The 15871-nt window shown below is 40.2% G+C and overlaps 1 protein-coding gene across 1 annotated transcript in view; it reads right to left on the reverse strand.

Annotated features, from left to right (window-relative positions):
• The window catches only part of CD96 (CD96 molecule), a 120999-nt gene that overhangs the window by 55371 nt on the left and 49757 nt on the right, over positions 1 to 15871 (reverse strand). Inside the window, exons 7-9 of the mRNA XM_036745645.1 lie at positions 13403 to 13591; positions 11543 to 11632; positions 6741 to 6830 (exon numbers count right to left, since the gene is read on the reverse strand). Coding sequence (XP_036601540.1) covers positions 6741 to 6830; positions 11543 to 11632; positions 13403 to 13591 — 369 coding nt within the window. The remainder of the gene's footprint in view (positions 1 to 6740; positions 6831 to 11542; positions 11633 to 13402; positions 13592 to 15871) is intronic.

Below are 15871 nucleotides of genomic sequence, written 5' to 3' on the forward strand. Positions count from 1 at the left end.
GGTAAGTGTTATATTACTGCTTTAAAAAAAAAAAAGACAACAACAGATGAGAAAACTAAGGTTCAAAGGAATGGAGACAGCCCATGACAGAGCTGGGATGCCAACTGAGGTCTTCTTGGTTCTAAGGCCAGTCCATATTCTAGTACCTCACAGGGCCTATGGCCTAGATCGATCAGTATTATAGGATATGAGAAGTGAGGGAAAGATCAAATGAAAGGTGTGGTTAATCAGCAAAAGCTTCTTAGAAAGGGTGAGACTAGATCTAGAACTGGGGTTTCTCCCCATGAGGCTACTCTGGGATGTGATCCTCTGTCCTCCCACAACCAACACTCACTTCCCCTAGGGCCATGCACACTCAGAGTCCTATTTTGATGTATCCCTGTCCCTGCATCCACCCTTCCTTACTGCTAAATCTGTCCAGTTTCTCCTAGCAGTTGAAGGATCCAGAAACCACCAAATGTGCTTTGAGGGAATGTGCCAGACTTTCTGGGAGGCAGGACAGCCCTTTCCTCAAGTATTAAAGCTCTCCACCCTTCTTTTCCCATTTGAATTTGCCCCAGGTACAAGAATTCCTAATTACAGATGTTAGTTGATGGTGGCAGTGGTAGCAGCAGCAGTATTAGCAGTAGTAGTAGTAGTAGTAGTAGCAGTAGTAGTAGTAGTGGTGTGGTGGTGGTGGTGATATATAGATCATATATACTGTAGTAGTAGTAGTAGCAGCAGTAGCTAGCGTTTACACAGGGCACTAAGACTTTTGGGACAGCCGTATAAACCCTTAAGGTTTACAAAGTGTTTTACAGGTTATTTTGTTTGATTCATGTGAAATAGGTGTTATTTATTATCATGCCCATTTTAAAGGTGAGGACACCGGGCCTGAGAGGGCCTGAGAGGGGTCGAGTGACTTTCCCAGGACCAGGTAATGATGGGCCTTGATTTCTAGACTGAAGAAAACAGAAGCTAGCTGCCAGATAAGCCGCAGTAGCATAAAGCTTAGGGAGGGACAGTAGTTAAGAAAACATTACATAAGTCCTGGTTTGAGTGATGAGACTCTTGGCCGGGGTGATTGATGGCTTAGAAATGTAGAGGAAAGAAGAAATATATGAAATATCGTGAAAGATGAATCAGCAGGCAGAATTCAGTAACGGAATAAATATGGGGGGAAGGTGAGACAATACAGAATCATCACATAAGATCTAAAATATTTATATAGTCATAGACTGTATATAGCGATAGATGTATATGTATATACACACACAGAAACTATACCTGCGTATTAAGCACTATGCAAATGTTAGCTATATATACATAAATATTTATGCTGCATTTTACAGTATATAAATGTTAGCCACATATATGTATATATAGCATATACATATATTAGTAAGTACAATGTGTTAACTTACATAAGTACATATATATTTATGTGTATAGTTAATATATAGATATATGCTAATATATAAATATATGTGTATATTTATATATTACAAGCACAATGTAAATGTTTTATCTATATATATTATATCTTTATGTGCATAGCTAATATATAAATATTTATTATATTAACATATAAAATGTGTATATATAAGCATAATATAAATATTACCCACATATAAATATACATATATTTAAAACATAAATATGAATATATAGATACATAAAATGTGTTTATATATGTTCAATATAAATATTAGCTATATACAAATATACACATTTTTATATATGTATATCTATATATAGCTAATATTTATACTGTACTTATGGTACTATGCTAAGCATTTAATACTCCTTATGTCTTTTAATCCTCACAACTCTGGGAGGTGGGTGCTATTATAATCTTCATTTTATAGATGTGGAAACTGAGGCAAACAGAGGTAACTGACTTGCCCAGGGCCACACAGCTAGGAAGTATCTGAGACTGTATTTGAACTCAGGTCTTCCCAGTTAGTCTAGCACTCTATCCACTACACCATCTACCAGCTAGTGTATGTATGTAGTGTATGTAGTGATCCAATTCAGTGAGAGGAATCAATGACTTCTGTGAAGGAGTGCTAAGTACTAACCTCTTCCTCCTCATACTTTCATCTACCAAGGGGTGGGACCTTTCTTTATTTCTTTGACATAAGTGAGTTCTTCTCTGCCTGGGAGTCACTGCCTCCCTACCCCTAGTCCCCACCTTTAGGGTGAGAATGCTGTTTGCCACAAGATGTGGATCAATGGGATCAGGTCAATGATTTGTCCTGGAAGGAAAACTGGGTTTGGCTTTTCCTAAATACATGGTCCTTTCCTCTCCCTCAGTCTCTCCAAACTAGATTTGGTGGCAATAAATTTTGTCCTTCCTTTCATTTCTGTATGTATAGCAAAACTCAAGGACTGGTATTTCATGAGTATTTGTTAATTCAGAATTTATAAAGTACTCCCTTCTACAATGAGATCCCAAAAGATAGGAATAACCAGATACTTTATTTTTCAAATTAATTTGTAGGGCCTATAGTACTATGCTTAAAGCCCTATACCATTTACTATGGTTTTTTTTTCCTAGAAGCATTCTAAAAATTCATCCTGAACCAGTCACAATGTTCCCTTCAACCATTTAGGAAATATATTTATCCCAATTCATAAAATCATAGGTAGAAGGTGTTGAGGTTTAGTCTCTGCCCACCTAGGGCCAAAAACTGTTGTGGTTTCATGATGTGTTGTGGTAGAACTGTCTCAAAGAATTCAGAGACAGACCATCTCTAATCCAAGGACAGGCATTTATTGAGATTGATGCCTCTCATGGATCAGGCTAAGTTCCAAGAGGAACCAGCAGCTTCAGAGAAAGAAAGATGAATTTTTATAGGGTAAAGATGCAATTACATAGCAGAAATTTACATAGAATTCAGGAATATGATTAATACTAAAAAGGCAGGAGGAGTTTGTTAAGGGATTACATAATGGAGAAGGGGTCCTAGCCTCAATGGAACTGTGCAGGCACTATAGTGGGGTGGGTCCCTTCTACAGTTTGGTGGTCAAGCATTCTGGTCATGCTGCCCTCCAATTGGCTAGCTATTGTGGTCCTGTCTGGTCAAGATAGATGATGTGATTGTAACTGCACACACCAGTTTGAGTGGGAAAGAGTCTGGGGTGGGACAGTAGCTAGGTAGAGTCAGTGGCTGGGTTCCTATCACCTTGGACATGCCTGCTGTTTCTGTGGGAACTAAGAGTTCAGGGACACACCCATTATTCTAGTGAGTAGTGAGGCATAAATTAGGACATTGGGGGTAGGGGGAAGCTAGGTAAATATAGTGTGCCTGTAATGAAGTCAGAATATTGGGGCTGGGGGCAGCTCTATTAGGACTCCATCAGAAGGGACCTCAGAGGTCATCTAGTTCACTCTCTTCCTGTTACAGATGAAGAAAACAAGGCCCAGATTGGCGAAATGATTTATCTAAAGTCCCACGAGTAGTGAATGGAAAAGCTTCAAGCCCAAGGTCCTCTGGCTCCAAATCCAGCATTCCTTCCCTTGCACCACATTTGGTAACTTCTCGCATTTGAATGTAGAGAGTAGAGAAAGAATTAAGCATTCACATTGCATATCTCCTTTCCTTGAGGGCTGAAGGTCAGTATCAATCTTAGGACAATTGGGATTAATGAGGCTGTTTCTACAATGTTTTTAAAAAGAAGTCATCGGTCTATATTTTTGAAGTGCAATACTCCAGCATACCACTGCTGTCCTAATGGCTTTTTGTATCCCAGAAAGACTCAATAAAGTGGAATGGCACATTTGTCAAGAACCCTGGGCAGCTATGCTTACAGGTACCATAGAAACACACAGTAAGAGGTCACGTAAAATGTTCCCCTTCTAAAACATAAGCAAGTCATTCTTCAAGGAAACAAGGTGACATGTTTATTTTCAATTTGACTTGGAAATACACTGAAGCCTCAATTAATTTGTAACCAACTAAATAGGACACTCAAGGTAATGGTACTTTTTTCAATGTCAAAAATTTAGGCTAAACATAGGGAGACCTGATATACCTCAAACGACTCCAAAGTCAAATGGTAATCAATGAAGGAAGCACTGTGATTGGTTAGCAAAATAGCCAAGGGGCTCTAAAAACTGAGTCCTGTAAGAACCAGAGCAATGAATATGAGGAAAGTTGAAGAAAATGCAGAGGGAAGGAAATAAGGAGAGTTGGAGATGGGGGGTAAATTATCCTCTGTCTTCTCTGTCCATCATCCCTCCTAAATCTATTCTTCATCCTCACTTGAACCTACAGTCTATTCCTCAGTGCTCTTCCAAGTCATCACCACCACCCCATCCTCAGTTTTCAGTTTTATTCATTGACAGTCCTGACCCTCAAAATAAATAACTGACATTTATATAGCCCCTTAAGATTCACAAAGTGCTTTATAAATATTGCATTTTATCTTCATTACAACCTGGAGAGGTAAAGTGCTATTATTATTCTCATTTAACAGAAACTGAGACTGGCAGGGGTTAAATGACTTGCCTAAGGCCACACAGCTAGGCTATGTCTGAGGCAAGATTTGAAGTTAGGTCTTTCTCCAGGCTCAGTACTCTGTTCACTGCACTCCCCAGCTCTAGCTAACCATTTCAACTTCACACTGTCTCCTGCATTTGAATCCTTTGCCCCTCCCCTTCCCCCTCATCCCCCTCATCTTCCCATTCATGTTTTATAAAACTCTGGCCCTGGGCTACCCACTGCCTTCCTTGTTTTTACCCCTAGACTGCTGAATGTCCTTGTTATTCAGTCGTTTCAATTGTGTGCAACTCTTCATGACCTCATTTGGGATTTGCTTAGCAAAAATACTGGAGTGGTTTGCCATTTTCTTCTCCAGCTCATTTTACAGATGAGGAAACTGAGGCAAACAGGATTAAATGACTTCCCTAGGGTCACACAACTGTGAGTGTCTGAGACCAGATTTGAGTTTAGGAAGATGAGTCTTCCTGACTCCAGGCCCAGTGCTCTATCTACTGCACCACCTAGAGGCCCCAGGCTGCTGAATGCCATCAAAGACACACAAGTATGACAACTGGATCCACATGTTTATGTTAGATAATCTCTACTGGGTCCTCATAACAGCATTGCAACCCTTTTATTCTTCCCTAATTTACTATCTCACCTCCCACAGCAACTGTGGTAGATCTTCTTTCCTCAGTCCTCCTGCACAACTCCTTTCCCTCCACTCTCATCTCCACCTACTTGACCAAGAATAGGCTGGCATAAGCTTCCTATTCTTCTCTTCCCACACCTGAAAGCCCCTCAACATTGCCTCCTTTCATGTCCTCCTTTGCTCCAAACTCTGAATAAGTAGTTGCTTTTCTCCCTACCAGGGCTACCCCTTCTACTTGTACTCATGATGCTATCCCTTCCTGACTTCTTTAGGAACTTACCCCGTTAGGTGTTCACTAATTTATCTAATCTTCTATCTCTAATCCTCGATATCTCTCTATCCCTGGTCTTCCTTCATGCTTTCTACAGATATGCCCAGGTCTTCCATCCTCTAAAAACATTTACTTGATTTTACCATCCCTCAAGCCCTAGTCCCATCCCTCTCCTCCTTTTCTCACCTCAACTTTCAGAAAAAAAAAGATATCTACCCTCCCAGTTTGCACTTCTTCTCCTCCCTCTCACTTCTCTGCCCCTGGCAATCTAGCATCAGACCTCACCACTCAACTGAAGCTGTTTTCTCTAAGGTTCCCAATGACATCTCGATTGCTAAATCCAAGGACTTTTTTCTCAATTCTCACTTTCTTGACCTCTCCATACCATTTTACAGTTTTAATAATTGTGCTCTTCCTAGCATTGTCTTTCCCATACGTTTTACCACACTGTTTTCTCCTTGTTCTCTTCCTGACTGTGCCTTATTAATCTGTTTGGCTAGGTATCATACATACCTAGCGCTTAACCTGCAGTGTCCCTAAGGCTCTGTGTGTGTGTGTGTGTGTGTGTTTTCTTCTTTTCTCTTTTTGTATCCTCTCTCTTAGTTGTATCTCTTAGTCACATCATCAGCTCCCATGGTTTCAATGATCATGTCTATGAAAATGATTCCTGGTATTGTATATCTGGCCTTGATCTCTCTCCTAAGTTCCAATCTCACATCACCACCTCCAAATTGTATACCTCCAACTAGATGTCCCATAGGCATCTCAAACTCAATACATCCCAAATGGAATGGAGCTAAGTGACTTTCCCAGGGTCATATAGCTACTAAGTATCTGAGGCTGAATTTGAACCCAGTTCTTCCTGACTCCAGGTCCAGCACTCTGTCCACTGTGCCACCTAGCTGCCCTGTTGGATTCAATTGGATAGGATTAAGCTGGACAAGAAATTTGGTGCTAGAAAGTTGGTGAGTAGCCCAATCTCATTAGAATAGTGAGTAACAGGTCAGGCCATTTGACTCCAAGCATAGCGCTCTTTATATAATAAATATATCAGGATATTTCCTAATATCTTTAGGACTAGAATTCAGGGCTGAGGAACCTGTGGCCTCGAGGCCACATGTGGCCCTCTAGGTCCTTAAGTGCAGCCCTTTGACCGAATCCAAACAGCAGCACTTGAGGAACTAGTGGGCCACATGTGGCCTTGAGGCTGCAGGTTCCCCACCCCTGGACTAGATGGTTTTGAGGTCCCTCCTACCACCAGATCTACTATCCTATGATGAACCTCTGCATACACTTAGCTGCCTGTAGCTCTTCCTCCTAAATAAAAATAGTGTGGCAGATGCTTCCTTACCTGGCCTGCCTGTGCTGCTGAGAGAAGGGGCAATGGTGGAGATGGCCGGTGCTGTGATATTGGATGAATCTGTTGGAGTATTCACATAACCTGCAATGAAAACAGCATACAGAGTGTTTATATGTCTACTCTTGTGTACAAAGAGCATTTCTGGACAAAAATAGAAGCATTGGATTTTAAATTGGAAGACTTGGATCTGAATCATGGCTCTGCCAGTTACTAGCTCTGTGACTTGGTGAAGTTAACTTTCCTGAGCTTCAGTTTCCTCATGTGTCAAACGCAGATAATAAAATTTGCACTTTCTACCTCACATGGATACTGTGAGGAAAGTGTTTTATGAACCTTAAAGCTTTATATAAATATGAATTATTAATACCTATTCATAGGCCATCAAATGGATCAAATGAGATAATGTATGAAAAGTACTTTGTAATGCTTAGCTTGTGCCATATTCCTGTAATCCTGCTCCTAGGGAGGCTGAGGCTGGTGGGTGGCTTGAACTTGGCAATTCTGAACTATGGTAGGCTAAATTGGTCAGGTGTCCACATTAAGCCTGGAACCATTGTGGTAAGCTGCTGGGAACAAGAGGTGCTACCAGAATGCTTAAGAAGGGATGAACTGGTCTGTGTTGGAGATGGAGCAGGTCAAAGTTTAGGTACTGACCAGATGTGGGATTGGGCTACTAAGGGGTTGCTGCACTCCCATTAGGTTTGACATAGGAAACCCAATTGCTTTATTTGGCCTCATGGTTCAGTTTAAAGCAAAGATCTGTGTTTGGGAATTTACAAGAAATTGGTACTCTGGAACTTAGTACTAACAAGATCTTTATTATTATGTAGAGCAGCAAGCACACCAAAAAGTAATACACCTGCCCCCCCACATATACACTCTCAGCCCATCCCCCCCCTCCACACATGCAAGCATACATTCTGTAATATAGACAGAGGTTGGGCCCCATCGATACAGGAAACTCAACTAGTGATGGGGGAGGGGGTTGTATTGGGGAGAGAACATGCTCAAAGTTGAGGTTTAAGCTAGGTAGTTATATACAGTACCCTAAAAATGGGCTTGGTGGAAAACAGGTAATCAGTGCCAGATGTGGGAGGGGGCATTCCTAATTAGATCCTGATGTGGTAAAGAAGTTTTGGGGGTCACTTATTGAGACCAGGATCATGTGAGGCTCAGATAGGGGGAGTTTCTTTCTCGGGACCAGAAATTAGGAAAGGATTCAGATTGGCTGTCTGAGGCAAGAGGAGGGAAATGAGTCAGAGACCATTGTAGTTAGTCAGAAGTTTTCTACAGTTAGAAGCTGCTAACATTAGCTGCCTGACACAGAGTTAACACAGGTCAGAACAGTGGAAAAATAAAACTTGTCTGTTTCTGCCTATCTGCTTTATGGACATTAGGACCACTTAGCCTAAATGCCTTCATAATAGAGCTCTATCCTTATAGCTATAACATCAAACAATATAAAAATTACAATTATCACACCAGTTGTTTAAAAAGTATTTTATAATCCCTAACATACTATATGAATGCCGGTTATTACTGTTATTCCTCCAGTAATGTCCTCCATTGCCTCATCGATATCATAGAGGTGACTCAGGGTTTATCCTGATGGAGTATAAACTCTGGGATTTTCTACCCCTCTGAAATGGTTTCTTGCATGGAACTGATGATAAACTAATGTCTGCTTCTCAAGGATACAACTAGCTAAGCTTGGAAAAGTTCTGTGCCCAGTTGGCCATATGGTGAATTTTTTGGTTATAGCAAGACCAGAAGACCATCAACTAAGGTACAGCGGAGTTGTGAAGAACATTAGCAGAGGAGGTACCCACACCAATATCATCATCATCATCATCATCATCATCATGTCTGGCACATAGTAGGCTTTTAATAAATGTTGATTGACAAATAATAATGGCTAGCATTTATTTTTATTTTAAGGCTTACAAAGTGCTTTGTATATATTATTTCATTTGAATCTCACAACAAACCCTACAAGGTATGTGCTATTATTAAGTATTAATTAAAGGAAATTGAGGCTAACAAAATCTAAGGATTTACCCTAGTAAGAATCTGAGGCAGATTTTGAATTCAGGTCTTCTTGACTCCAAATCCAACACTCTATCCCCTATACTTCCTAGTTGAAAAAAAAAGAAAGAAAGAAAGAAAGAGAGAGAAAAGAGAAAAGTGAGAAAGAAAGAAAGGTAGGAAGGAAAGAAGGAAGAAAGAAAGAAGGAAAGAAAAATCATAGACTCTTGCAGTGTTAAAATGTTCTTATTGTTCCTGCTAGGATGCAGAAGATCTTCCTTTTGAGGTTGGTTGGTTTGTTTATTTTTTAAGAATTTACTCACTCAGTGCCATACCAATCAAACTACCACAAAATTATTTTACAGAGCTGGATAAAATAATAACAAAATTCATCTGGAAGAACAAAAGGTCCAGAATATGAAGGGAATTAATGAAAAGAAATGCTAGGGAAGGTGGCCTAGCCATACCAGATATTAAATTGTACTATAAAGCAGCAGTCCTCAAAACTACTTGGTACTGGCTAAGAAACAGAGTTGTGGATCAGTGGAATAGATTAGGTACACAAGACACAGTAGTCAACAACTATAGCAATCTACTCTTTGATAAACCCAAAGAGTCTAGCTTCTGGGTTAAAAATTCACTATTTCACAAAAACTGCTGAGAAAATTGGAAAATAGTATGGCAGAAACTGGGCATAGACCAATATCTTATACCATATACCAAAATAAAGTCAAAATGGGTTCATGATTTAGAAATAAAGGCTGATACTATGAGCAATTTGGAAGAGCAAGGAATAGTTTACCCGTCAGATTTATGGGAAAGGGAAGAATTCATGACCCAACAAGAGATAGAGAGTGTTACAAAATGCAACATGGATAATTTTGATTATGTTAAATTGAGAAGTTTTTGTATAAACAAAGCCAATGCAACAAAGATTAGGAGGGAAGCAGAAAATTGGGAGAAAATCTTTATAACCAGTGTCTCTGATAAAGACCTCATATATAAAATGTAAAGGGAACTGAACCAAATTTATAGGAATACAAGTCATTCCCCAATTGAGAAATGGTCAAAGGATATGAACAGGCAGTTTTCAGTGGGAGAAATCAAAGATACCTACAGTCATATGAAAAAATGCTCCAAATCACTATTGATTAGAGAAATGCAAATCAAAACAACTCTTAGGTACCACATCTCTCCTGTCAGATTGGTTAACATAACAAAACAGGAAAATGATAAATGCTGGAGAGGATGTGGGAAAATTGGAACATTGTTACATTGTTGGTGGAATTGTGAACAGATCCAGCCATTCTGGAGAGCAATTTGGAACTATGCCCAAAGGGCCCAGCAATACCACTTCTAGGGCTATACCCCAAAGAGATCATACAAATGGGAAAGAGACTCGTATGTACAAAAAATATTTATAGCAGCTCTTTTGTGGTGACAAAGAATTGGAAATCAAGGGGATTCCCATCAATTGGGAAATGGCTAAACAAATTGTGGTGTGTGAATGTCATGTAACAGTATTATGCTATAAGAAATGAGGAGCAGACAGACTTCATTACAACCTGGAATGACTTATATGAACTGATGCTGAGTGAGGAAAGCAGAACCAGGAGATCATTATACATGATTACAGACACATGGGTATCTGTAAGGACTAACTTGATAGACTTGATTCTTCTCATCAATTCAAGGTTCAAAGACAGCTCCAAAAGACTCATGATGGAAAAAGCTATGCACATTCAGAGAAAAGATTATGGAGTCTGAATGCAGATTGAGGCAAATTTTTTGCTCTCTCTCCTTTTTTTCCCTCTTTTTTGGTTTCATTTCTCCTTTCTCATGATTCATTCCATTGGTTATAATTCTATTATGTAAATAAGTTCAGTGTGAAGGTAGATGTAGAACCTACATGGGATTACATGCCATCTTGCGGGGGTGGGGGGAAGAGAGGGAGGGAGAGAAAATTTGGAACCCCAAAACTTGTGGAACTGAGTGTTATAAGCTAAAAATAAAAAATATATATTGTAGAAAAGAAAGAATCACACCAGAAAAAAGAATGTATATACGTTTATAGAAATTTGCATTAATGTTTGGTGATATTCCTCATATCTTCACTTGAGTATCCATGCTTTGTTATTATTGTTTGCATTCTTCTTATCTCTTTCTTTTTTGGCTATTGGCCACTCATTAGACTTTCAGGCTCTTACTAGCTATAGTGTAAACACCGATCCTTGGTCTTACCAAGTAAAGTGAGTGTAAAAGGATCACTGAACATTTACCTCCTGATAGTACTAGAAATTAAAAATGCTTTACGTATACATTCACATTTGGTGGTACTGGCACAATATTAATTAACATACATGAATGTATACTATATGTAATAACACATGTAATATAATATACTTACATATAATATACATAACAATATATCGTTGCTGTTGTTCAGTTGTTTCAGTTGTGTCTGACTCTTTGTGACCTCATTTGGGGTTTTCTTGACAAAGATACTATGTGGCTTGCCTTTTCCTTCTCCAGCTCATTTTACAGATGAGGAAACTGAAGCAAATAGGGTTAAGTGACTTGCCCAGGGTCATACAGCCAGTTAAGTGTCTGAGGCCAGATCTGAACTCAAGAAGATGAGTCTTCCTGACTCCAAACCTGGCTGTCTATCCACTGTACCACCTAGCTGCCCATTATATTTTTTTATATATGATTAAATAATAAATAGTAGTTTTTTCTCTTAAAGAAAAATGATGTGAAAGCCTTCTTACCTGCTGTGCCTGTGCTGCTGGTGGGAGATGTAAAAGTGGAGAAAGTAGATGCCGTGATATTGGATGGATCTGTTGGAGTATTCACATAAGCTACAACAACAACAACAAATATACATGTGTTTACTTATCCATCTTCTAACCAGCAGCCTCCACCCTGTGTTGTATACTGTGTTGTATTACCCCGCCACCTCTTTCTAGTTCTCTTTTATGTGTTGTCTTCCCCCGTTAGAATGTAAGCTCCTTGAGGACAAGGAGTATCAGGGGATATCAAGCTTCCAACAAAGTCTTGGGTGTTTTCTGTGCTGCTGCAAATGCTGAAGAATATGCTTAGATGTATAATTTTGTGACATCGTTTATTGTCTAAGCCATTATTTGTATCTTGTTTTATTTGGCTTTTCATCTGTTTATGTTTGTCTTCTCAACTAGAATGTAAGTTCCTTGAGGCCAGGGACTGTGTCTCAAATGTCTTTGTATCTCCTGTAGTGCTTACCATAGTGCCTTGCACACAGGAGTTGCACAATAAATGTCTGTTGGACAATTAAAAAAAAAACAAAGAAAGAAAACAGATATGACTCTGGGACAGAGAGAATCCCAAGGCCATGTGGTTAGGATTTTTTAGAAGGGAATATCTGATGTGAGAAAAGAGACTGGCTGTCTGTAAACTCCTTTCAAAGAGACTCTTCGGCTCCTAGAAGCTCCCTAGAAGCTGCTAGCATGGGCCACTTCGAGTGAGATTGAGCACTATCTCTTGGTTTTAGCTGAGGTATTATCTAACTCCCAGATGAAGAACTTCTTCATTCTTATATATGTAACACTAGTAAGGAGAGAGTCTCAAACCATTGGGCTTCGGTGCTGGGGTTACATATATTTCCTGGTATATTCTAATGTGTGGAGCTTCTCAAATTTCTGTTTGCTGTTTTGTTTGGATATATAGGCTTCCTCAGTATCTGCTGCTTGTATACACAACATATCTTTTGTGTAATTAGCTTGTAGTGGTATGGAGCTAACACAAACTGAGCTAAGCAAATGTACGCTAAGGGTTACCTTCTCCTTTTAGTGCACCCAAGGAAACAGTTGTCCTGAACTCAAATTCATACTATTAGAACAGAGATATTTGAAGCAGAAAGATAGACCTAATTCTAGCCCAATATTCCTCATGGAGATAGAGAAAAGAACATGCAGCCTCCCGGGTTCCTCCCCTGCCCTGACTCAAACTAGTGTAATGGTACTTTAGGCACTCACTCCTCTTGGTTCTTCTCCTCTGCCTAGAGCTAAACCAGGTCTCAGATCATATCTATCCATGCCATCCACAAACTGCATCTAGATAATTCATATGGTCATGCACATCTTATACCTAAGATGAGATTTCCATGCTCTGTAACTCATAATATCATAGATTTAGAACAAGAAGGGATCCTAGATGACACCTGATCCAGGAGATCTGTCTGGTAGGATCGGTTTCACAAAAGCCAGGTAATAACGATGAGGATGTGTTGAGGAGAGTAGCAAAGAGAGAGAGAGAGACACAGACATAGGCAGATAGAGCAAAGGCAGATCACCATGACAATTCTAGAGTGTGGGCCAATTAGAGAGTAATAGAAACCTCATGGATTATTCCATGGGGTTCAGCTGCAAGTACCGTATCCCTTTCTGCACGGAAACCCTCCAATTTGGAGGAATTTTTCTTCACAGAGTTATACTTGCCAGTAAATTTTTGTGTTGAATTGAAGTCAAATTGAAATTTAAAAAAAAGATGAATTATGCATGGTGACCTATTCGAAGCATCATGGGACAGTCCCAAAGAGTCATGTTTTGGATGGGGGGAAAATATTTATTGGTCTTGTTAGGTAGGTAACTCACCGAAGGAAAAAGCTATTTTTCTAGAAGAGATATTCCACACTTCATTTCCAGGGACAGGAAACAAAGTCATGCACCAAATTGTCAAATTATTGGGTTGAATTGTCTGGTTCATCTTCAGAACCCTCAACTTAGATGTTAGTTCATAAAAGCCTTCATCACTTTTCTGCTTTTCTGTGGTAATGTATATGCCTAGAAGAGAACAAGGAAGCTAGTTAGCCACTAAGATTTAATGTATATTGTATAAAACTATAACTATCTCCAGTGTGGGGATCCGAAGAAATACCAGAGGTGGTCAAACCATAACCTATTCACTGCAAATAGGGGAGTGGGAGAGTGTCCTCTCACCAGAGATCACTTCCTGACACCAGGAAAAACACTTCTTTAGACAGAGGGCACCTGAAGCCAGTTTGGCCATGAACGTTCCAGACCTTTTCTTCCTACACCTTTGTCACATTTTGCTGGGATTTAGGGGAGGCATGAAATAGAGGAGGTTTGTACCTTAGCCTTTTAGCCATAACTACAGCCCCTGAAAATGATGGTTGAAGGCAAAGCATAAAAAATTGGGACATTTTTCATTCACAGGATTTGCTTAAAGCATAGGTTCTAAGCCTATTTCATGGGGGCTGGAAATTTAAAAAAATTATATTTTGGTAACTGTATTTTAATATATGAGTTTCCTTTGTAGCTTTATGTATTTTAATTTATGCTTTTAAAAACACCATCCTGAAATGTGGTGTATAGGCTTCATTAGACCGCCAAAGGGGTATCTCTCTCTCTCTCTCTCTCTCTCTCTCTCTCTCTCACACACACACACACACACACACACACACACACACACACACACACGTTATGAAGTGAACCATTATAGGACATGAAAACATTTCTTTTCATTGCAGAATCTAGGGAAACTCACTGCTATGGTTGATTTCTTTTCTTTTTTTTTTTTTTTTTACTGTAAACTAATTATACAACTAGTAATAGTAGGGAAGTGCTTTGAGAGATATTCGCAGTACCTCATAGGACCACAGACAAAGAGCTGAAAGGGATCTTGGAGGTCATCCAGTCTAATCTCTCATTCCTACAGACAAGGAAACTGAGGCCCAGAAAGGTTAAATGACTTAACCCAGGGTCACACAGCTAATAAGCATGGGAAAGAGAATTTTAATCCAGGTGTAAGAAATGGGAGGAGGAATTTTGTTTCCACAGAACTGAAGGTGTACTTCCCCCCCTCCCCCACCCCAGCTTTAGCAGAAACCAGGCCTCAAGGTGGGTCAGGTGAGAGGTCAGAGACTTGTATGCATGCACATGCTTTTTGAGAAGGCAGTCAGGGGAACTAGAGAGGCCAAACCGGTTGAACCAGTTCAAGCTTATCTAGGGTCTGGTCTTGGTCAAGAGTCCAGGCTTACTGATTTGCATAATTTGCATATGTTAAAGAGGGAAGGTAGGGGAAATAAAGAATGTAGATTAATCCTAAACTAAGACAAGGAAAATCTAATTAACTTCACTTTTGCTTCTGTATCCTTATTATCCTACCTATTTAAACTGTATAACCTAGGAAAACTATGTAAAAAGTAAAGAATGTAAACTAACTCTAGCAGGAGTGGAGGGAATGGTTACCCACCCCCCCCAACCCCTCCTGCAGCTGTATCAGTGTGAGTGTTCCAGTGAGCACTACACCTGCTCTCTCAAGGAGTGAGTGTAATAAACACCTTCCTCTTCCCACTCTAGTCCTGAGTTCTTTGGGTGAGAATGGGCAAATCACATGGATCTTCCTAAGGTTAAGGAAAGGAAAGCAATGTGCAGCAGAAGCTCGTCTCGGGGTTACTTCCTGACCCTGCCTTGGGGAGTCCTGTGATCCCCACTGCGGTGTTAAGAGGGTGACCACTCAGGATTCCCCTGGGGAACCCTGTGGTCTGCATAGCCTTCTTAAAGGGACATCACTTGGGTCTTCTGGCCCTGTCTCGGGAGCCTTGTGATCTTACTGCCATTCTAAGGGGCCATCACTTGGGTCCTCCTTAGGGTCTGACCCTAGGAAGCCCTGTGATCCCCACAGATTAAGAGGGGCTACCACTTGGTCTTCCTCTGGGAGTCCTGTGGTCTGCACAGCCTTCCTTAGAGATTATCACAGAATTCTTCCTCAGGACTTTGGCTCTGCCTAGGAAGACCAGTGATCCCCAAAACTGCGGAGGGGGGGAGTGGAAAGAGGCAATCCAGGTTAAGTAACTTGCCTAAGGTCCCACAACTAGTAAGTGTCTAAGGCTGGATTTGAACTCAGGTCCTCCCGACTTTAGGGCTGATGCTGTATTCATTGTGCCACCTAGCTGCCTCTCCTTGTAATCCTTTCACTGGAAATGTCACTTTTCCCCAAACTGTACCCTTCTCTGTGGAATGTGGGGTCCCTTACACCTCCCCAACATTCATAACACTTTGCCAGGAAAAAATGGGGTTCTCTTTTTTGTTGTTGTTCTG

This window comes from Trichosurus vulpecula, chromosome 2 (genome assembly GCF_011100635.1).
Source record: "Trichosurus vulpecula isolate mTriVul1 chromosome 2, mTriVul1.pri, whole genome shotgun sequence".
Taxonomy (NCBI): Eukaryota; Metazoa; Chordata; class Mammalia; order Diprotodontia; family Phalangeridae; genus Trichosurus; species Trichosurus vulpecula.